The sequence below is a fragment of the Marmota flaviventris genome, chromosome 6, assembly GCF_047511675.1.
Source record: "Marmota flaviventris isolate mMarFla1 chromosome 6, mMarFla1.hap1, whole genome shotgun sequence".
NCBI lineage: Eukaryota > Metazoa > Chordata > Mammalia > Rodentia > Sciuridae > Marmota > Marmota flaviventris.
Window position 1 is genome coordinate 44,656,266 of NC_092503.1, and position 24,137 is coordinate 44,680,402.

Consider the following 24,137-nt stretch of genomic DNA (forward strand, 5'->3'; position numbering starts at 1 on the left):
GTTGCCAGTCCACTCTGGAGGACTGCATTCCAGGATCTCCCCTGCATTCCACTCATGTGGTAGAGAAGCAAGTTTTTAGTCTACTAAGTTGTCTGCAGACCCCAAGTTTCTTGGTTTGGGGTTCTGTCTCCAAACTCAGTTTCTCCCGCTCCTGCCCTTTTGAATTCCTAGCCAGGCAAGTCTCTCCCAGCTGGTCCTGCAAGCAGCCAGATTAGCAGGGGAGGTGAAGAGCCAGGTGGGTTACTGTGGCCAGTCGTCTCCTGGGTAAACTGTTCTTCATGTTTGGTTTTCTCCTGGGCACTTAGGCACACTCTGTCATGCAGTGTGGGTTTGCCAGACCTGTATTGCAGGCCATAACTCAGGTATGCCAGGACTCTGCTTCCTCAGCTGTACCCTCTCCCCACAGCTGCAGAATGGTTTCTTCTTCTGTCCTCTGCACATGGTAGGATGAGATGTGGTTTCTTTCCCATACAAGGCTGTTGTTGTGCTGCGCACCTTTCAGTTTAGTCTGGCAGTATTTTTGATCTCTTCACTCTCTGTAACCAAACACCATTTAGTCCTCCAAAAATGCAGGTTCCTTTAATTCCCTTATTCCTCCACTGTGCTCTGAGATTACTGCTCTGGGTGGCCTCCAGCCATGGCAGCACTGGAGGTGTTGGTGATTTCTTCTTTATTTTATTATATCGAACCTCCTGAGTCCCCTATCAGCTTTGAGTGTCCAGTATTAAATAACAGTAAATTCCTCTCACTTTTGTTTTCATTCCCCCACCTTGCTGAGAAAGTTGCCTCCGACTTTCTTGGTTTCATGCCATGGAGAGCCAGGAAAGCGATGTACATTTTACACTTTCTATTCTGCTTTTTTTAGATTTTCTTCTGGTCTTTCTTGCCTTCTTGTTTTTCTTCATGCCGTTTTCATTCTGGTTTGCAAATGCAACTTACAAACTATTACTATTCCGATTTTAGAGATGACTTTATTAAGACATACTTCACATACCATACAGTACACCTACTTGATATATATGATTTAATATTTTAAATGCACATTCTTGGAAATATGCAATCATCACCACAATCTGATTTTACAGCAATTCTATCACTTTCATAAGAAACCTATTAACTAATTTCTTATACCCTCCTCCTAGTCCGAAATAATCCCTAATCTTTCTATCTCTAGAGATTTCTTTGTTCTAGGCTTGTCACTATCTGATATGTGGTCCTTTATGACTGATTTCTCACTGAACATAGTGTTTTCTATCTTTATCCATGTTGTAGCATGTATCAGGACCTCATTTTTTTTTATTGCCAAATTATTCACTGTATGTATAATACATTTATTCATTAATCAGTTGATGGAAATTTGTGTTATTTCTACCTTTTGATTCTTAAGAATAATGCCTCTGAATATGCTTAACATGTTTTGGTGAGGACATTTTCATATCTCTTGGGTATATTCCTAGGTATGGAATTGCTAGGGTTATATGATAACACTAACATTTTGGGGAATTGCCTGTTCCCTAAAGGGCGGCAGGCAGCACCATTTACATTCTCACCAGTAGTCTGTGAGGGTCCTGGTTTCTTTATATTGTTATCTGTCATTTTGATTCTGGCCATCCTAGGAGGTGTTAAGTGCTATTTGCATTATGGTTTTGATTTGTATTTCCCTGATAAAAAATGATATTTAACACCTTCTCATGTGCTTTAATAAGCCTTTTGTATGTCTTTTTTGATAATGTCTATTCAAACTATAACCATTTTTAATTGAATCAGTTTAATTTTTTTGAGTTATAGGAATTCTTTAAGTAATCTAGATAAAAGTCTTTATCAGATACATGACTTGCAATAACATTCTCCCATTTTTTTTTTTTACTTTGTGATGTCATTTGGAGCAAAAAAATTTAAATATTGATGAAGTCCACCTTACCTTTATTTTTGTTATTGTTGCTTGGGCCTTTGATATGTATCTAAGAAACCATTGCCTAACTCAAGGTCCTGAAGATTTACACCCATGGTTTCCTCTAAGAGTTTTATACTTTTAGGTATTATATTTAAGCCTGTGATTCCTTTGGATTCATATTTGTAGAGTATGAGGTAGGGATTCAATTTTATTATTTTGCCTTTGGTTATTCAGTTGTACTATCTGTTTAGTCATTAGTATAGAGATTTGTAGAAATAATATACCTTGACTGTGTAGAATGATAATCATGATCCTTAATGCTAATCACAGCAGGTTTTGAGTTACATGCCATAGTTGCTTAATATTTTAGTTCTCTTTTTTAACCTAAAGATTAGATGTTCTTTTTATTGTTTTATTCAGTCATTGTTATTCTTGTAATTTTAAAAAGAAACTAAAGAAATTTTAGCAGTTCTTTAATAAGTCTGTTGGTTCTGAGTTCTGTTTTTGCTTAGCTGAAAATGTATTTTTACCTCAATCTTTAAATATGGTTTCCCTGAAAAACAATTTGGGAGGTCAGATATTTGCTCTTAGTCCTTTGAAGATATTAGTCTTTTGTGTTCTGGATTCTGTTGTTACTGAGATGTTGGCTATCATTCTGATAGTTTTTTATGAAATAGTCTGCCTTTTCTTTAGACTCACTTCATTATCTGATGTTTTTTGGTTTCTTTATGATTTTTTTTTTTTTTTTGATACTAGGGATTTAACCAGAAACATCTTTCAACTGAGCCGCATCTCCAGCTCTTTTTATTTATTATTTTGAGAGAGAGTCTCACTAAGTTGCTGAGGCTGGCTTCTCTCAAACTTGTGATCCTCTTGCCTCAGCCTCCCAAGTTGCTGGGGACAAAATGTGTTGCACCACAGTGCCTGGCTTCTTTTTGATAAACTTTAATCCTGCTTTGTTAGGTATATAACAGTGAAAAGTAAGAGTTTTATTGCAAATAATATGTTTGTATTGCTTTTTAAACCTAGTACAGTGCCTTATATGTAATACATTCTCAGGAGATTCTTTAGTTGAATTATTGTTAAATTATTTTCTATAGCTCTTTTCCTACCAGAGTTTGGTTTGGAATATTTTAAAATATTTACCTAAATGTCATGAGCCATCCATGGGCTGTGTGTGAATTGTGTTGAGCATAGTAGTCTCCTGAGGGGATAGATCCAGCACTGCAAACTTCTTGTTAGAGAGTGATCACATGATGCAGATGAGCCTCTCCCTCTGGCTTTGCCTAAGATCCCACACAGCACCCAAGATATGGGTGTGACTTGCCAAGATGTTAATCAGTCTGCTGACCACAAGATATCTCAAAGCAAGACTCCACCCTTGAAACCTCATCCTTGCCTCTGAGTCCATGCTATAAAATAAGCATGGCGTGTCTCTCTCTCTCTCTCTCTCTCTCTCTCTCTCTCTCTCTCTCTCTCTCTCGAAGTTTGACCCTTAAGGTCAAAGAGCCATCCTGTCCTCAATTCCAAAATTATTTTTGTGTTATGTGATTTTTCACTGCCTTCTTTTTAGTTTAATGTTGCAGCCAGCCTGTTTAAATCCAGTTTGTCTCATCTGTGCAAGTCACAGTTGAGACCTAAAGATATAGGGAATACTTTGAAATATTAATTTATTAAGAAAAATGGGGCAGTTAATGTGGTATGTTTTTTTTCCCCCTGTATGATATGGTATGATCATGCCATTAGCAGGAAAGGGAAAAAAGTTTCATGGAATTATAAAACTGAATCATTGTCTTTATGGTTAGAGTTACCATGTTCCTTTAAAAAGCAAAATATTTGTCATAATATTTTGTATTGTGATAAATATATTAAGCTATTAAATTTTAAATGAGAATGTTTTGATACAGGATTATATAGTTTCCTATTTTTTTTTTTTTTAATGTGGTGCTGGGGATGGAACCCAGTGCCTCACACATGCTAGGCAAGCGCTTTCCCTAGTTTCCTAATTTTTTTTTTAACTGCAAAGACTTATGATTTATTGATATCATATAGATCTATTGTAGGCTTTTTGCATTTAATTCCTTTTTACAAGAGAAAGTATAAAGCTGAAAAGAGTGTGGAAGGAAGGAAAAAAGGAAGGATAGAGAGAAAGAAGCTGTATCTCAATATTTAAGAGAAGATAGAATGAATGTATTCACAATTAAAAATTTGTGAACATGACAGTAAAACAGAAGGTTGGAATTTTGTTTGTAGTTCAGAAATATGTTACCTTAAATATAGTTCATTTATATTATCAGGTTATTCTGATGTCCTTTTCTTATATTCTTTCCATATTAGCTTAAATTTGTCTGAAACAATTAGCTTTTCTCTACTTTTAGTGAATACTACAGACTCTGTTCTTTGGTTTTTAAAAGGACTATTTTCTGCTCCTTTGAGAATTCACTGTTATAACTTAAATGTGGGCTAGATGCTATCCTAATAATTTTTTACTTAAATTAGTTAAACTTAAAGCAACAACAACTAGTTAACTTAAAACACCTTATGAATTGCATTGCATTTACCTTTAACTGTGGTTTCTTAGGGCAAAGTAATATTTTTGATGTGTTAAAATAGTTAAAATTAGCATTTTATGGACTCACCTCTAAGATATAATGGTCTCTTTTTTTCCAGACATTTATGTTGTCAAATTCTTGATTCCCTGTTCATTTATTCTTGTGTTATGTGTGCTTTTGTATGTTTGTGTGTATTTGTGAATGGACTAAGCTTTGATCCTTAGTTTTGACAGTCATACTGTAGAACTCAGATACTGATCATTATTGAACTGGGGATATGATATTTAAGTTTGAAGATTTCAAGATGATTGGTATTAATGTGGATGAAATAGCAGAATCACTTTTTTAAAAACGATATTTCTTGGGTCCTTTTCTATTACACTGAATCTGAATTTCTTCATGTAGGTCACCAGATCCCAGTTAGTTTTTTGTTTTTAATTTTTTTTTCAGTTGTAAATGGAACACAATACCTTTATTTTGTTTATTTATCTTTATGTGGTACTGAGGATCAGACCCAGAGCCCCACACATGTAAAGTAAGCGCTCTACCGCTGAGCCACAACTCCAGCTCCCCCTCTCCCAGTTAGTTTTTTGTATAGCAAAATTTGAGAATTTCTAATAAGGAATGTCAATGGAGTAAATTCTGTGCTCAAGGTAATATTCTATGAATAGCATTAATCACTCACATTTGTAAATACTAGTCTGGGAGTAAATACTAGTCTGATGTGGAATTTATCATTTAATTGTTGATTTTATGTGCATTTGGGAAATACGGAGCTACTGAAGGCAGATGGGAAAGTAGTACACTATCACATCTGAATAGCAGCTAAGCCTGATGATGATTGTCTCAGTGCTTTTAGCTGTAACATGGAAAATGAGACAGTCCCTTGATATATTATTCATTCTTTAGTTACAGTGTTCTTTGAGATACAAAGCCATAGAACATCTTTGCAAAAGTTTGACCAAATGGTAAAATTATGTTCCTTTATAGAAATTAAAATAAGACATTATATAAAGTAACATGTAAAAGTACTTTCTCTTTTTGACATCCTTTCACTACATAAGGGTTAATTTTGTTTATTAAATTTTGAGTATACTCTTCCAGACCTTTTCTCTGCTCATACACATATGTGTTTAGATATAAATATATGTGCATTCACATATACATATTTATCTTTTAAATATTGATATATACATATATACATACATCTCCAAAGTTCATAACAGTCACATTTTCCTATCATCATAGTATATTAACAGCCTTTAATAATTTTATGATTGTTGTGGGGAAATACTTTTGTTGTTAGTGAATTTAAACATTTTTGTCTTCATTTTTTGTTAAAAAAATTCAGATATTTTTAAGAGGCTATGGTGATTTTAGTCAATATTCCTTTAGTAATGTTTATACAAACATATTTGTAAAATATAACAGTACTTTAATCTATTAATACAAATTTGCCATAGATGTTTTCTCTTTTTACATTATACCTTAGACTTTTGGGAACATTTGTCCTATTTCTATTTAGAACCAATCCTCAGCATATTCCTGTCTACTTTTTTTTTTTTCTTATTACCATGATATTCTGTTAATCTATCGGGTTGTCAGCTGTTTTACTTTAATTCATTCTTTACTACAGGAATAATTTTCTTTAGTATAGCTTTAATCATGGCATTCATTCCTTTGTTTGGAAACTTTCAGTGATATCACATTTTTTGCTGAACAAAACCTCTTTCCTAGCAGAGCATTTGAGATTTGTACAGTTCTACTTCATCTTTACCTTTCAAGAATTACCTTGAGCAACTTTCCTTGAATCTTACTTCATATTGTAGATAAACGGGATAATTTGTTTTCCTCTTTTAGAGTCATCTTCTCCTAAAAATCATATTTTTATCATTCTTGTTCTTAATCAGCAGCAGAAGCTACCTGAGTGGCTGATTGAACAGTTGAGGAATTTATTTAAGGGTACTTGGTACTTCATAGACTTTCTGGGAGGATTGAATAACCATGCTTTAGGTTAAATTTCCTGGTAACATGCCTTAAATCACACCAAAGAACAATAATCTTTCTGCCAACCAAACACTAGAGGAATCTACTAGTGCTGCTCAACTGCTGCCACTTATTGTTTAGAAACATGATTTTGTGCCCACTGTGGGGCCTCTTCTGGTGCTGCCTTTGTGGAAAACTGATGCATTTGCTATTGCCTATACCAGCTATGAAATGCTAACTCTACCTAGAGCCTATTTTTTCAAACTGAAGTGTTTTGCGGGAGCTTCTGAATGTCTTTATCGTGGGTGCAGGATGTATTGGGAATGTGAGTTCTAAAATTTATTTTGGGAGTTTGAACTCAAAATGTGAGAACTTTCCAAAAAATGGAAAGACTGCAGAATCTGATGGGCACCCTTTACACATGATAAATTCACTCTGACACTTTTGCTCATATCCCTCCATTTGTAATATGTTTCACTTTTTATCTCTAGATGAACAATTTCTGTGCAAAGACCAATTGGAATATCACTTTAAAAATTAGTCTGCCTGGCTCATACTCATCTGCATTTTCTTATGACATTATAAACATTTATTTTACCTTTATTTCTTTAATAAAACAATATCACAGCACAGAAGTGGTATTTAGATATACTCTGGTATAGGAGACAAACAGATATAGAAATATATAGAATAAAATGTGAAAGTAGCCTTTTACCATTCATCTCCAGCCTCCCACCAATTCAGATTGCTGTCCCATTTGTAAATATGCCCTGATAACATTATGATCTTTGATTTTAATTTGGTATATATAATGATGATTTGGCTCTTTATGATAAATTCATTGAGTGTAGAGACGCTTTTTGTTTTCTGGTCTTTCAATAGTAAAACTATTCATATGTGTAGAGTAGTATGATATAGGGACTTTTGAAATAAGGCAATAGATATTCAGACATTTTGAAAGTAAAAATTTATAACTTGGCATTTAATGAACATAAAGAAAAAGACAGGCATTGGAGTAGATGCCAAGATTCTAGCTTGGGATTGTATCATTGATGATACAATTAAGTTATATTGGAAATGTAGGAACTACTCTGTCTTTGCAAATTTTTCCTAGACCCTTTCTTATTATTGTAGGAGCTCCTTTATTCACATTTCTGAATTAGAGTTGGGGGAGGTGCTAAAAAGTTCAGATTTGCCATAAAGTTCTACAGTTTAGGAGAGACTAAAAAATACCACTTTCACCTCGAGTTGGGTCTGAGACGCAACTGTTAGAGTATAAGTCAAGACTCTTAATGTGGAGATGGATTTTGTTTCTTTTAAAGGCACAATACTTTGATTAAATAAGATAAATCTGGAAATGTTTCCCAATCATTTTTTATCCTTACTTATACTTTATTATGTAAGCATATTTAGAAAATGTTTTTAAAGTGTGTTAAACATTTCTGATAAACCTGAAGCTATAGTAAGAATTCCCGTTTCCTTATTTTTGAGGAAGTACTGAGATAGAGATTTAGGATTAGGAGAGAGAAATATTGAATCTTGAAGGAAACACCCACAAGTCACTGAGATACAGAAAACACAGTTTTAAATCTTGAGCAACATGTCTTTAGCCCATGCCCTGGTCCATGCTCTTGTAAAATGAGGGAAACACATATGCACTTTGAAAACTGGCGTGAAATTGTGCCACCCTGTCTTCACCTTCCATACAGCCTCTGGTGCATCTCTTCTATAAATATTCACCCCAACCCAAGTCTGGGCTTCTTCCTCTTGAGATAGCCTGCACTCTCTTTTGAGTATATCTACCTTCCTAAATAAACCTCTGTCTATTACTTTGGCTAATACTGGAATTCTTTTCCATTACCTCTGCCAAGAACCCAGTGCTCCTGAGTTGAGTTCCTTCTCTCCTCTGGGAACTCCTTGGACCCTCTCTGGAGATCTCTCTTCTCCCATGACAATACCTCTGAAAAAACATGATGGGAAACCATATTCAGATTTCTCTCTGGCATTTTGCCTTTTATCTTATTCTCTTTTATCTGTTAATTGTAACTAATTTGGCAATCTTTTCTCTTTCCAGATCATTCAACTTCAAGTGGCCCGTTGTCTTTTAAGCCTAGTCGATCACTGGTTACTCTTCCCACTGCCCATGTGATGCCGTCTAACTCCAGCGCTTCAATTTCCAAACATAGGGAATCATTAACATCAGATGGCTCAAAATGGAGTACAAGCTTCATACAAACTTTGGGAGACCACAGTACGGGGGAGCAGGACTCTTCACTAGACATGAAGGACTTCCGGCCTCTTCGGAAATGGTCATCTTTATCCAGACTCACTGCCCCAGAAAACTGCAGCCAAGGTAGCACTGTACACAAGGAAGAATTGAGGAATGGTTTGGAAAAGACAGGAAGAGGCAAGACTTTAACATCACAATTAAGGACTATTGGGCCTAGTTGCTTACATGACAGTATGGAGATGCTTAAGCTAGAGGACAAGGAAATAAATAAAAAACGGTCATCAACTTTGGATTGCAAGTATAAATTTGAGAGTTGTAGCAAAGATAACTTCAGAGCCTCTTCCTCTGCTCTTAAGAGACAGACCTTAGATATGACATACAGTGCCTTACCTGAGAGCAAGCCCATTATGACAAGCTCAGAGGCTTTTGAATCTCCAAAATATTTAATGCTTGGTCAGCAGGCAGCAAGTGGAGTTCCCATTCAGCCTTCTGTGAGGACTCAGATGTGGCTTACAGAGCAGTTAAGGACAAACCCTTTGGAAGGTAGAACTACGGAGGACTCTTATAATTTAGCTCCTTGGCAACAACAGCAAATTGAAGAATTTCGACAAGGAAGTGAAACACCAATGCAGGTAAGGCTCAAAACCTAGTATTTGCTTCCCTCCAGTGGATGTTGTGCACTTTGCAGGAAGCATCACAATCACTGATTATTTTGCCTTTTCTGTCTTCTGGAAGCATAGATGTTATAAATTTGAAAAGTTTTACGTTGATTAAAAAAACTTACTAAGAAATTAGAACTAATTAACATGAAAAACTTAAAATTTCTACCTTAGTCTTTTCTTTCTCATTTGTTAAGTAGGCATAAAAATAAATAAAGCAAAGCATGTATTTTAGGAAACTTAGAAACAAAGAAGCTGACACGGTGTGATAGAAAGTTGACTTGGGATTACTAGATCTTGGATTTTATTTCTGGTTTTATCAGATTTAGAACCTGGATGATTTTTAACCTGTTACTTAATTTCTCTGGGCCTCAGTTCCTTCATCTATTAAATGAGAAGGTAGAACTAAAGTCATTTTTAAAGTTTTGGTTACAGATGATATGTGTTTAGGTTTATAAATCCAGACGTGCTTTTTTTTTTTTTTTTATTAGAAAAATCAAGTGTTGGTTGTTTCTTAATCAGCTTAAGGAAAAGGCTTTATGGTCATATAATATATAAAGAAAAAGTAGTGTAGAGTCCCTAATGGGTCTACAGAATAACACATAAATGTATAAATTTCTTGATCTGAAATGTCAACTGGGAATTTTAACCGGGAAACCAATTTTCTAACATGAATCTTGTCATCTGCTTTTTATTACCAGAATTTTCTGAAATGAATTCTATCAAAAATTACAAAATTTCCCTAGAGTTAAAATTTTAAATTACTATTCATTACTACTAACAATAAAAAATGAAGAATAAAGTTCATGTAAGAGTAAAGAGATCACTTATCCAGGAAGATTGAACCCAGGTTCTCATACCTGGTAGGCCATTTTTTATAATCTTGATTATATATATTTAAACCACATAAACAATGCATCATTTGGATGTTTAAATTACAAATATTAAAAGAGTGCTTTAGCCAGATTTATTTGTGATTTATTCAAGTGATTAGAAAGATAGGATACCTTACTGTTCAAATACTATAACAGTTTTTAAATGCTTATGATTATTGAAGAACAAAGATCAGACAGTTGTCTCTCTAGCAGGTGTCTTTACATAGAATTGGAGCTGTGGGGATGAGTATACATACTACTCCAAACTGAAACAGGGATGATAAAAGAGAAATGTAACTGAGAAAATTGGGCTAATTTAAAGGAATGAATATTAATTTACTTATCCTTTTATTCTACTTGGAGGAACGTCTGCTTTACCCAAGGTTTTCTTTAACTCTGAAGCAATGTAGAGAGGTTAGGGAGATTGGAGGTGTATTGTGGAGAAAAATTGATCTTTAAATTTCCTTGTGCATATTGGAAGAATGAAGCTACTATTGCATGAAATGTGTATGTGTCCCAAAGTGCCCTATTTCTTGATTAACCTTTTACAGGATGATCTCTTTATATAGTACTTTAAAATTTGAGAGTGGAATGATGAATTCAGGTAAAGAATGCTAGATAATTCAGTTGCAATTTATGGGGTATGGGTGGGGTGGGGAAAAGGGGTACTGGGAATCAAAATGGCGTCATGCATACTAGTCAAGTGCTCCACCACGGAAGCTACACTCCTGGCCCTTCTGTTACAACTGTTTCTCTTCTAATTTCTTTCATGGTCTACTACAGAGAAAGATTATTAACTAACTTCTCCTTGGTGTCTCTAAGTATTATCTTTATTTTACACGTTCTCCTCATGATTATTTCTTAAAAATCTCTTTAAGCATTGACTGAACTTCCTTTTAGTGAAGTTTTTACATAAATTGAGCAACCTTATTAAGGATCAGTCCATCTGATAATCATGATTTTTTTTCAGTCAAAACTGCTCAACTCTCACCATGGGAAAAAAATCTTCTACATCAAAGAAAAGGAATTTGGCTTAAAGTCATGATCTGATAACACAATAGATTATATAGAATTTTGTGGCGGCTCTTAGAGTGTTGATCTCATTTGCTCTTCACAGGTCCACTATCCCCCAAAAGTTAATTTGTAATAAGGAAGGTTTGCTCTCTTTAGGACTTAATCCAGAACAATTATTGAGTCAGCCACACAGACATAAGTTCATTGATTTTCTTGATTCTTGCTAAGTCATCTTAGAGTTGAGGTCGTATAGAACTCAGAAGCATATCCCTTTATGAATGAAGAGAAGCCTATATGCCCCCATTTGGATTAGAATATGGGGCTCCATATGCAACTTCTACCTCTAGTCTTTGGTTCTTTTCTTTTCTAGTCCATTACTCCCCCCCACCCCCATGACTGACTCTAAGCATTATGACAGAAGAAAAAAGCAAACTCTTGACTTTTAGGGAAATATACTTCCCTTTCCTTCCAGTGCATTCCTTGGTTTGGAGATAGAGGGATATCTGTTGGGTTCCTACACATCCACAGTGGATCTCCCCAATAGTAGTAAAGTAGTGGTGTATTATAGTTTAGATATTAGATATTCCCCAGAAGGTCATGTATGAGAACAATGTAAGAAAGTTTTTTGAGGTGAAATGATTGGATTATGAGAGCCTTAACCCAATCAGTGTGATAACCCCCTGACAGGGATTAACAGGGTGGTTAACTAAAGGCTGGTAGGGTGTGACTGGAAGAAGTGGATCCCTGGAGGCATGCTTTTGGGGTATATATTTTGTATCTGGCAAGTGGAATCTCTCTCTCTCTCTCTTTCTCTTTCTCTCTGCTTCTTGGATGCCCTTGTTCCCAGCTGCTTTCCTCTATCAAACTTTTCTACCACAATGTTCCACCTCACTCAAGCCCTGAGTAATGGAACCAGCTATCTTGGCTAAGACCTCCAGAATTGTGAGCCCCCAAATAAACTTTTCCTTCTCTAAAATTGTTCTTGTCAGGTCTTTATTGTTTATCCCTTTTTCTCTCTATATTCCCGGAGATATTTTGGTCTTGAAATCATTAAAAAGTGGAAGATGAAATTTTGTGCTTATTTAAATCATAAGGGGACTTGCTACTAATCAAAGTATTGCACCTGATTTCAACATATTTTAATGGAGGTTTTTCTCCTATATAAATACAAGAATTTGACAAAATGACCTAAAGGATTTTGTTTTTGTCAAACATGAAATATGAAAAAATTTTACTTCTAACCTGGGAGTGTTTCATGTATTTTATTACATTCTTAAGTTTTCTTATTTTTATTTTTTATCTTTACATCCTTTTTTTTTTTTTACTGTTTGATATAATCTTGGTAGATATTAGGGCATTTTCTATAGATGGGATATTAAATTATGACACATTCATTAGCTGATTTTTATATACACATAGTAATGTGTTTGATTTTCTATTTGTCACCTTTTCTATATAATTTGGCATATAGCTTATTTTAAAATGTGTGGCTACTTAACATACAAGTAGATCCATTTTGAGATTTATCATATTCCCACTTTGTTAGAAAACTCAAAAATAATCAAGAGACTATTAGAACATCGCAATTCACTACCTGATATAGGTCTGCCCTCTTGTGTTTATACTAGGAAATTGTTTATATTTTATTTGGGGAAAGTCCCCTCAAAAACACTCTACAGTATTAAAACTATTTATAATTAGAACATTTTATAGCAAACCTCATTTCTGAATAATGGAGCAGTTTTACTGAGTTCAAGAACATTCATTTTAACATAGGTGATTCTGATTATTTGCATTAAATATAAATTTTTAACCAATGAAAATATGAAAGGCAGCATTAAACATTCAAAAATTAGTCATTTTTGTGTCCCATAAATTAAGATTAGAATTCATTCCAAAGGAGAAAGTGTTTGAACATTTAGTACTTAAAAATTTTGGCACTTTAGTTATAGATGGACACAATACCTACCTACCTACCTTTCTTTCATGTGATGCTAGGCTTGAATTCAGTGCCCCTCACGTGCTAGGCAAGCACTCTACCACAGAGCCACAACCCCACATTGTTTTCTTACAGCTTGTTCTTTATATAACATGATAAAATGAGAGTTTCATTTAAAGAATAGGATTTTTTTCTACATTTTAATATAAATTATAGTATTCTGAAATCTTTGCAATATGAGTTGTTAATTTTTATGAAAGAATAAAGAACAAAAATAATCTTTATTTGTATTTTACTGAGGTAAAACTCCCACAGTTAATTGTTTGAAATTGATGTTGTAATGAACAATATAATAAAGCACATAGAACTTATCAGTTCAAGTTTTTGTTTTTTAATATCAGTATAGCTAATTATAGAATTTGGATACTGTTGCATAGGTAAATTCTAAGACCAGTGAAGTTGAGGTCTAAAATAGGATTTATATGTTTTCTGGCTAGTATGAGGCCCTTTTACTGTCTGCTCCTTAAATATTCACAAACCCAAACTGTTCACCTTTCTATCTCCAGTACTTCTCAGGATTCCAAGAACTTAAAAGCAGTGTCTCCTTCACTATTCAGCCAACAACACTTGTCAATATTGATGTTTCAAATTCTTTTAGTAACCATATTTTAGGAATTTTAAGCTCTCATGATTTTAAGAGTATACTATGGAAAGTTAGATATTATAGCTCAAATAATTTGCTACAGCTTTAAATTAGTTAGACTCTGAGTATTAGTAATTATGGGAATCATACTATCAGATGTTAAGTTGATCACCAGTTCCTATGGCTAACTTACAAGTCGTAGAATTGTATAATTATTGAAATTTTATTTATATAAGATTATGGTCTTACCCTTATTTGATTCTCCTATACTTCAAAACATGTTAATATAGTATAGAAAATAATATAACTATTTTAGAATGTAGGTTCTGACAAGGAGTTTTACTACCAAGACTTCTGTATAATAATGATGTAGTGACAATAATAATAATAATAGTAGTAGCAGTAATAGATGTGAGGATCAGTGAGCTATTTTGAATAATAATACTTCATTTGTACTATTATTTTGGCACTTGTAAAGACCTGAAAAATACTTACAAAGAAGCTTTTACTGTGCAATATAAATAACATTTGCCCCAAATCGTGAAGCTAAAATTTTATATATGAAGTGAATTTGTTAGTAGGGCTATTTCAAAATTAAACTCCTACTTCATCCTCAGAAAAGATTTAGGAAAGAAATTTATAAGCCATTTTGAGGAAATCAACAGTTACATTATACACATGTATAGTCAGTTTTGAAAATGAAGCCCTTTTCATGTTTACAAGATCTAGCAAATACATTTACTAACAATTTGTTTTAATCTTGACCTTTTCATAAAGAAATTCTTCTATTTGGGAAGCGGGCTCTATTGTTTTCCCCTGTTCATGGGATGACATTTTAAACCAATGTAGTAAGTTGCAGATCTGGAGTTTGCTGCAGAACTTCAGAGAAGCATCACGATGATGCAAATCAGCAAGAGACATATTAAGATGAGACAGAAATTGATAAACAGGTTCTGGAGATTTTGACGTGCTTGTTGAGGCATTTCAATAGTTGAGGCTCTTCTTATAGCAGAGCGAGTGAGGTATTGGACTTTCTCCATGATGCCAGGAGTCAGGAAGTCAAGTTTTAAGCGGTCAAGAGAAAGATAAAAAGCTGGCAGCCAATCTGAGGTAACCGTCTCCTTTTAGGTAGCCTGGAATGTAAAAATAGTAAATGGATTAGGATCATATGTATAACCTGTTCTCTGAATAGGTAAAACACATTTGCATTAATTGTTCTTTTTCAACACTATATTTTGTATTTATAACATCAAATCTCTATAATGTGTGTGTATGTCTGTGCATACGTGTGTTTTTGTCTTTTTGGTGGGATAATATCATTACAATCTCATTTGTCTTTGTGTTTGGGTCATGGTACAGCTTGTTTTGAGCTAATCCTTTGGGCAAAAATTCTTAAGTGTGTTTCTCTGTAAATATAATTGATATATATTAAAAATTCCAGAGCTAATCTCAGGGAATAGAAGTGCATTTAAAAGTTATTCTTTAGATCTTAATTTTAATCTGAAATATATTTTACTTGTTTGGCATTCCTCTTTAAGGTTTTATAGCTTTGTAGAATGTTACTTTAAATATCATTTCAACAAAATTTGTTATTATGTACTGAGGTCTGTCAAGCACAATAGGTTTAGTAATTATTATTATCTTACTAGCTACCATGGGCAATTCTGTTCACAAATGTCTTGTACTTATGAGCAGTGGTTTATGTCAAGCCCTATTTCAGAAATCTCACAATCTCTTGCTGCTTGTGGGGCCTAAGCTTTGATAATAAAAATAAAAATATATCATAGAATGAATTAGATTAAAAACTAAGTATGAATTAATTGTCCAGATGTAATGAGTAATAACATTTGAGAATTTTCTGTTTTCATTCAGAATCCTTATGTCAATTTTTGGGGTGGGAGGGGTACTGGGGATTAAAACAGTGGCACTCAACAACTGAGCCACATTCCCAGTCCTATTTTGTATTTTATTTAGAGATAGGGTCTCACTGATTTGCTTAGGGCCTTGCAAAGTTGCTGAGCTGGCTTTGAACTGGTGATTCTCCTGTGCCAGCCTCCTGAGCCACTGGGATTACAGGCGTGTGCCATTGCGCCCAGCCCTTCTATGTCAATTTTGAAGTAGGAAAGATTAAAATTTTTAAGAAAATATAGCTAACTGTCCAGAAATGATAATGGTTAGCATTTATTGTCACATTATTGTTAACATGTTATTACTATATTGCCAGGTTTCATTTTTCACTTGGTTTCTAGACATTCTGGGAAAATCCACCTAGAGTGCCATCCTAAACCTAATAGAGGCATATGCTAAAGAGAGCAAAGGAGAGAAGAATGGGACAGGGAAGACATATATGAGGCACATAACTAGTTGGACCTTGGCATTTGTTTTTTCAAAGAAACCATGTGGTATGTGGTGGTTAGATTATGTAATCTTCAGTACTTTAAATTGTATAACAGAATGGGCTTCCATATGACTTGAGTCTCTGTCCTCCATAATAGTATAGGGCCATAGTAAGGAGTTATACAAAGCCAAATTTTATCAAACTTTATTCTCTTAAAGAGTTGACAACAACTTATATTTTGTCTAAAATACATTCTTTGTTGTTCAATGCAGGTGGCTAAACTTGGAAAATGGCAGCTTAAACTTGGCATATATTTAATTATTTTTGTTTGAGTTCTCCAGATGAAAGCAGAAATAGGGGTATTTTCTTTTGTTCTTTAAGAAAATGTAACTTTATGTTATTTCTGCTTATATTTATTTTAATATCTAGTGGATTTATTGTAGTGAATTACTGTAGACCTAGTGAAATTATACTATTAGGAAATCATTGGAGGATTTTCTTTATTCTTTTATATATTTGGAGATATATATATATCAGAATACAGTTGAGAAGAATTAGCACTGATAACTCCTATTTGAACTCACATATTTTTGTGGAGTTTCAGGGCTTTTAACTGGTCTTAAAACATCAATTTTAAAAAATTATTTTAAGATAAACAAAATATGGGAAAAGAGGGAGCTAGCTAGCAGTTCGTCATAAAGCATATATAAGGAATCATCCCTATTCTGACTGAAGAATGATACTTCAGTCACATGAAATATGTCATGTTTCCATAAATACTATATTTCCTTTAAGGATTTTTCATTCTTTGCACATGTTGTTTTGCTTCTGCCTGTAATGCCCTCAACCCCTACCCTACCCCTTTCCACCTTTTGGTTTTCTGCCAGGCAAACTCCAGTTGATATTTAAGGCCTAGTTTAAATATCATTTCCTAATAAAACTTTTCATTATTCATTAAGGTAGAATTGGTAATCACCTCTGCTGGTTTTTAGTAGGACTTCAGTGTTATTGTTTTTAAATATCTGTCAGTTTGTGTCTGTAAATTCAGTTTACATATCAATGTCTTCAACTAGACTTTTAGTTAATAACTAAAGTAACCATGTATTCATTTTGTATTTTAGCACTCAATGCATAATTAGCACTGTTTGATTAAATCAATAAAGTTGAAGATTTTTTTTGATTAAAAAATTTAGAAGATTCTCAATGATCAGATTAACCAGTTAGAAAAACAGAATTCAGTAATTAAACTTGTAAGCTCTAATATGTTTTTCAAGTCTCCTCCAATCACAGATGAAGAAAATGAGACTTAGAGGATTTAAATCTATGTTTATGTATGGTCTTCTGATTAACAGTATTAACTTGAACTAGGCTTTGTGTAAAAAAAATGAGTTTTTGGTGTTTGTGAAATACAAAGAGTTACACCCTAAAGAGATGAGCTCTCTACTTACAAAAGTATGATTAATATATTTTAATAATTTATTGTTTTTGTAGTATTTTAATAATTTATTGTTTTTGTAGTGCTAGGGATCAAATTCAGGGCCTCATGCTTATGAGGCAAATGCACTACCACTGAGCTACATCTTCAGCCCTTAATTAATGTATTTTAAAGATGATTTTAAGATACTGTAACAGCCAACTATTATTGAAGAAGAGTTTGGTCCTGGAAACAAATAGTGCTTGTTGAACTTAGACATTTAATGTTACAATTCTAAAGTGATATGTAGTAACCTTTATAATCTTAGGCTATGATTAAATTTGCTTTACATGCTGTGAAATGTTAGTGGTACATATTTTATTTGGAGTGTTCAATTTATTTTATAGTGTTATAATCTGATGTGTTGTTCTAACTCTGCTGAACTTCTAAAATCTGCATGATAATAAATAAGCCAGAAGATAGGGCTTTCTTATATATCCTGAGAATTGAAAGACTGTGTATGAGAACTGGATATTTGCATTTTTTGAATTATCTGTTACCTACATTATAATTTATGGCATAGTTGTCAGGTGTTTATTATTATTATTTTTTTCTGCACCGATTTCTCTCCTATAAGTTTTGAAATCTTGAAGTCCTCTTTTTTTCCCCTTAATTATAGCCAAGCTATTAATAGCATAATATTTAATGGAAAGTGTGAAAAATGGCTTAATTTTATGTTATCTGATCTTTTTAAAGCTTCTCTATACGATAATCAGATTCTGCTGGGACATTCTGAACTTGCATCTGGCTTAAATGGCCTAGGAGATTGAATTTAGTCCCTTGTCAACTTTATTGTAAACATGCACAGAACTTAATTTAGAGCCCGCCTCCTTTATTAAAAGAATGACTGTAGGTATATATTGGGTGCTTTGTGACAGAAAGAATATTTGCAGGTGCATTTAAAGATTAATCATCCAAGCTGGGTGCAATGACACATGCCTTGTAATTCCAACAGCTCAGGAGGCTGAGGCACTAGGATCACAAGTTCAAGCCAGCCTCAGTAACTTAGTGAGGCCCTAAGCAATGTTAAAAAAAAACAAAACAAACAAACAAAAACACCTTTTTTTTTTTTTTAAAGTGCTGGGCATGTGGCTCACTGGTTAAGTGCCCCTGGATTAAATCCCTGATAATATTCCCTGCCACACCCACCCACCCCCCCCCAAAAAAATCCACATCTTAGTATTGTAGTACTGAAAATATGTGAGTTACTTGATAGAAGTTGGTTTATAGGAATACCAGATCCTTGTCTCTTGAGTTGCATGTAAGAAACGGGAAAGTACCCACAGAGTATGTTGTTTGTATGTGAGATCCATTAATATTCTAGTATAGGAAGGGTATAACTAACTTTTTACTCTTTGGGGAATTTATCAAGTCTTTTCTCTTTTGCTCAAAGAAGGCATTGGAAATTGAGAAAAAAAAAATCAAGTTCAAGATAGAGTTTTATGATTTTTTTTTTTTTAAATTGAAAGAAGGAAAGATTCAGCTTTCTGAATCTATAAGCTGATTCTAACTGGTTATGAAAATAATTATATAAACATAAAAATCAATATATTCCTTAATACTAACTTGACCCCCAAAATGCAGTGTCCTAGCTTTTAAGCTCTGCCTTGAGGACAATTCATTAAGCTGTAGCACAGAGAGAGATTTCCCTCTGAAATTGGCATGTGGCTGTTATTTTGTCTTCATTACTTTCAGTTCTTTACATGTTGAAATAAAGTTTTACAGTTAATTCACTTGCATTAAAATATTCCTTTTAACTGTGTATATGTGGAACTTTTTTAAAGGAGAGTTGGAGAAGGAATTTGGGCGATGTCTTAGGGAATGATGATTGGCATTTAATAAGTATATCCCAATTAATGTGAATGAATCTAATTTTTTTTTTTTTTTTTTAAAAAAGCCCCGAAGATGGAGTACGCTTTACAAAGCACTAGAGGTCCTCAGTTGACTGTGACTGTACTGAAGTGGAGATGTACACCCAGGCTTTATTTTTATGTGTTTATTTGGTAATACGTGCTTCAGAATTATGTAGGGTAAGAATATTGATGAATTATTTCTGGAGATGTCCAGAGAGACTGTTTCTTATCTGATACATGCCACTGTAATTTAGGATTATTTTCTTGATTCCCTGACTCTAAGTTTGCTCCTTTGCCAGTACAAGCAACATTCTGTCAATTCACACTTCAAATGAAAGTGAATTTTATTCATAAATAAAAAAAGGAAGATTTCACCAGTGTGGACAGCACACACCTGCAATCCCAGCACTTGGGAGGCTGATTCAGGAGGATCCCAAGTTCAAAGTCAGTTTTTTAGAAAGGCCCTGAGCAACTTAGCAAGACCTTGTCTCAAAAAATAAAATGACGGCTTGGGAGGCTAAGGCAGGAGGATTGCGAATTCAAAACCAGCCTCAGCAAAAGGGAGGCATTCAGTGAGACCCTGTTTTAAAATAAAATACAAAATAGGGCTGGAGAGGTGGGCTCAATGGTTGAGTGCCCCTGAGTTCAATCCTCAGTCACTCCCTTCAAAAATAAATAAATAAATAAAATGGGCTGGGGATGTGGGTCAGTGGTTAAGTGCCCCCTAGATTCAATCCCTGGTATCCTCCTCTCCAAAAAAAAAAAAAAAAAAAAAAAAAAGCAAGGTTCCTTTATTCAAGTACTTCAAAACAAATGGACTTGAATGTTTACATGGTAGAATAATTGAAACAACAATGAAATTGAGGAAAAGTAAGGATATAATATGGGAGTGGAATAAACTTTGGTTTTTGTGGAAAGTTTCTTTTATGTTTTTGAACCCAGAGTCATTTTACCACTGAAGTGTACATCTCTATTCCTTTTTATTTATTATTTTGAGACAGGGTCTTGATAAATTGTTGAGGCTAACCTTAAACTTGGATCCTCCTGCCTCAGCTTCTCAAGTTGTTGGGATACAGGCATGTGCTACTACTTGTGGAAAGTTTTGACAAAAAATTAAGACTTGTGGAAAGTTTTGACAAAAATTAAGCTGGATTATAGGTATCAAGCCTAAATGGTTTGAAGGTATGTTTTCATCACTTAAACAAATTAAATAACAGGAAACTTTAATTTGATTGATTGTGGTGTGTTATTGTTTTTCAAAGTATGTGTGATAATTTTGAATTTTTTCCTACTAGTGTTTATTGCATTATAACTAAGGACATCTGTAATTTTCTTACATCTGACACTTTAAAGATGATTTGTAGAACATTATATTTAGCTTATTAAAGATAAAATGTATAAATTAAATGAAATGAAGTGGTATTAAATTAATATAAGTTCATATTCTCTTAGTTTGCCTGGTAAAGGCCATTTGCAATATATATCACTTTCTATTTGTTTTGTCAATGTCTTGATTTATTATTGTCATGTTCATTAGTGTATAGTGCATATGGTTTAGAGTCAGAACCTAGACTCTTGCCAAGGTCCCTCTATTCATAGTTTTGTGAATAGGGCAACCTTTAATAGTTCACTTTTTTGCATCTGTTTCCTAAATTATGAAGGAGAGATACAATACAAAACCCAGAGAATTAGGAAGATTAAATGAAATATGTGTCCACAGTGCATTTAAGGAAAGTCTTTTTCAATAATAAAGAAGAATGTTTAAACTCACTGTCTTTTAGAATTACCATCTGTTTAAAGAGGTAATCTATACTTTGTTTTCAATTAAAGTTTTAACATATTACATTATTTAATATATTACATAGTAAATACATTATATAATACATTTAAAATACACTATATAATACATTTAAAATACACTAAATTTTTAAGACTATACTTTCAGGATCTTTGTTAAATATACAGATTTTTTTCTTGAGTCGTTTTATTTAAGCAGCTGTTCTACTGTCTCCAGTCAATAAGATTAATAAACAGTGTGTAACCCAAATACAGTTATTTTCCTGTATGTCTAAGATCCTATTAAAATAATTTTGATATGTGAACTTTAGGAAATGATAGTAATGTGATGTGAGGTTTTTTTTGTAAATAAGCCAGCTCTGTCACCTGTTTTTAAAACTTAACATTTCATAATTTACAAATCTTTCATATTTATTCCATTTGATTTCATTTAACACATTTTTTAGCACATACTTTTTAAAGCACATGTCTTTATAAATGATGACAGTATGTGGATGATACCTTAGAAATGCACTAGTTTGGACATGATGTCTGGACTATGGCATTAAGTTTAAAATGTTAACAACACTTAGTGTATATGTAATTTCTACAAGTCTGAACACACTATTTAGCTAACAGTAACTTTAATAGAATTTCTGCTCTTTGTCTACTTTTTGGAGTAATGTGATATGAAATTCTGTTAAGAGTGAAAGAACTCAACAAATACCCCGTTTACAGTGTGAGAATGTAATTTAATTGGTATTTGAATACAAGTACATAAATATGCATATAAACTTGTGCTGAGTTAGTTGTATAATATACCAAAGGAAAATATTTTATGAATATAAATATATTGAGTGGCAATTAGAGTGCTTCAGTGGTAGACAAAAATTAGGAATACATGTTTTCATGTGTTAAGCTGCTTATGGGATTATAAAGTTTGTATTTGTCTTGAGTGATGGAATTAACAACTATCATAGGAATTGAGAATTCTAAATGTAGATTTTATTTGATCATATAGGTAAAATATAAAAATAATGAAATAAAATATATAATTTTTCATATGCTCTGACAGATTTAAGGATGAGGAAACATTTGATTGTGGCATCTCTATTCCTAGGTATTATTTTTCTTTTATAAATTTATTGGAGAAATCTGAGAAACACTGCAGTAAAATAACTTGACAAAAGTGTATTAATAGGCAGAATAAACATTTTATCAGATTTGCTCAAATGAGACTTAGAATGTTTAGGTACCAAACATTTTTAAAGTGTTGAATTATTATTCTATAATTTCAGAAAAACTTTTATGTATGTTTATGACAAGTGTTTTAAAATTTTTAAACTTGTTCTTTATGATATAGTATTGAATTAAATAGAAATAGTTCAATTTATTAAAGCCTGGAATTTTTATAAGTCTTTATTAACAGTTAACTGGACTTTATAGAAAGGAAAAATCTTCAAGGTCATTTAAAAAGTATTGTGTATTCTTAAGCTCTATTTTATTAGTATCACAGTAAGAAATCATAATAATATTGGAAGAGGTATTGTGATAATGTGCATATTGTCACACAACTTTTGATATCATTCCAGATATAAATAGCTCACTATATTTTAGCAGAATAACATATAACAAATTAAGCCATTTTTCTGGTATAGAAAAATTAAACCACCCTACTACCAAATAAGGTAACATAATTGGAAGATTCTTAAATTGGCAGAAATTCACTCAAAAAGCAAAATATAAGTGAAAGTTAAAATAACAAGTCAATAACCAGTATCAAAAATGAATGTGATGCTTTTCACAATTAAGTCTCATTTTCACTGTCACAAAATGGATAAACAATTATTTAGAAAGTAAGCGTTTTTGTCATAGCAAACATTTTATTGTAACTTAAAACTGAAATATAGAAAATATGATTAACACTTATTAAAAGTTCAGAAAGTATGAATTATAAAAATCAGTGAAGTCTGTTTCTTACCTTGGTTTCTGTGGTCATCACAATAAAGAGTATCAACTTGTGTGAAGTCTTATGGGTGTTTAGCTGGGAGGTTTTCTGACTGTTACCAGGTTTATGTGAAGGGTTGGAGTAGGTGGAGGAGAAAATCTGTTCTAGGGAGGTCTTATGATGTCACACAGGAATTCCGAAGTTATGATTGGTTAGTCATAGTCATATCACAACCAACCTTTAGAACTTTATTTATCTTACTTTAGGTATAGAAAGGTCATTAACACTTGGTGCTTCATTTTTTTTTTTTTAATTTTTAAAAAGTATGTGGCGGATACATGAAAAAAAAAAATTAAGCAAGCTAGGGCAATAGGAAGCTGTCCTTAAAAGATTTATGCATCTCAGGCTTAGAGATAATTGTATATTGATGGTAATGACTTTTAAGAGTTAAATAGTTATTTTAATAGGAATTTTAATACAGTGAGAATAATAATACAGGCTTCAGTGAAACAACTTTCATTGATTTTTTTTTTTTGCTGCTGTTTCTTTAATATTGAAGCTTCATAATGGTAGCTTCTAGCAAGACAAAAATGTTTTTACAGAATCGAATTTTATACCTTTTCCTAACTTACTTTGTTATTGTGCCTCATATCTATGTGTATGGGGGAGGGAATGTACATGAGAAAACCAGGCTGATAACTGTTTTTGGTTAAAAAACAAAAGCGAAAACACAGCTTTACCTTAAGAACTAGTTAAATTATGTTTTTTTAGTTAGCAGTTTAACAATGTATTTATGAATAATAATTTCCTATTTAAACTGATTAAAAATTCAAGTATTTAAGATTTTTAAAAAATAACTGCACTAAATTACCACAAAATCCTACTACATTTTTTTTTTAAAGCTGATAAAATATTAAGGGTAACTTAATAGCAAAAAATAATTAAAATAGCTGTAG

At 33.0% G+C, this 24,137-nt stretch overlaps 2 protein-coding genes across 3 annotated transcripts in view; one reads left to right on the forward strand and one right to left on the reverse strand.

The window, feature by feature from the left end:
* The window catches only part of Cep85l (centrosomal protein 85 like), a 161,176-nt gene that overhangs the window by 51,036 nt on the left and 86,003 nt on the right, over positions 1–24,137 (forward strand). For both annotated transcript variants that reach the window (XM_071613072.1, XM_071613071.1), the window contains exon 3: positions 8,507–9,294. In XM_071613072.1, the coding sequence (XP_071469173.1) occupies positions 8,507–9,294 (788 nt within the window). The remainder of the gene's footprint in view (positions 1–8,506; positions 9,295–24,137) is intronic.
* On the reverse strand, positions 12,496–23,310 carry Pln (phospholamban). Its single transcript, XM_071613073.1, has 2 exons — positions 23,215–23,310; positions 12,496–14,925 (listed from the first exon to the last, which is right to left on the reverse strand). Exon 2 carries the CDS (start codon positions 14,830–14,832, stop codon positions 14,674–14,676), a length of 159 nt encoding a protein of 52 aa, XP_071469174.1. The 5' UTR covers positions 14,833–14,925; positions 23,215–23,310; the 3' UTR covers positions 12,496–14,673.

Coding starts and splice junctions, on each gene's coding strand:
- Pln (XM_071613073.1), bottom strand. CDS start 14,832: ATGGAGAAAGTCCAATACCTCACTCGCTCTGCTATAAGAAGAGCCTCA.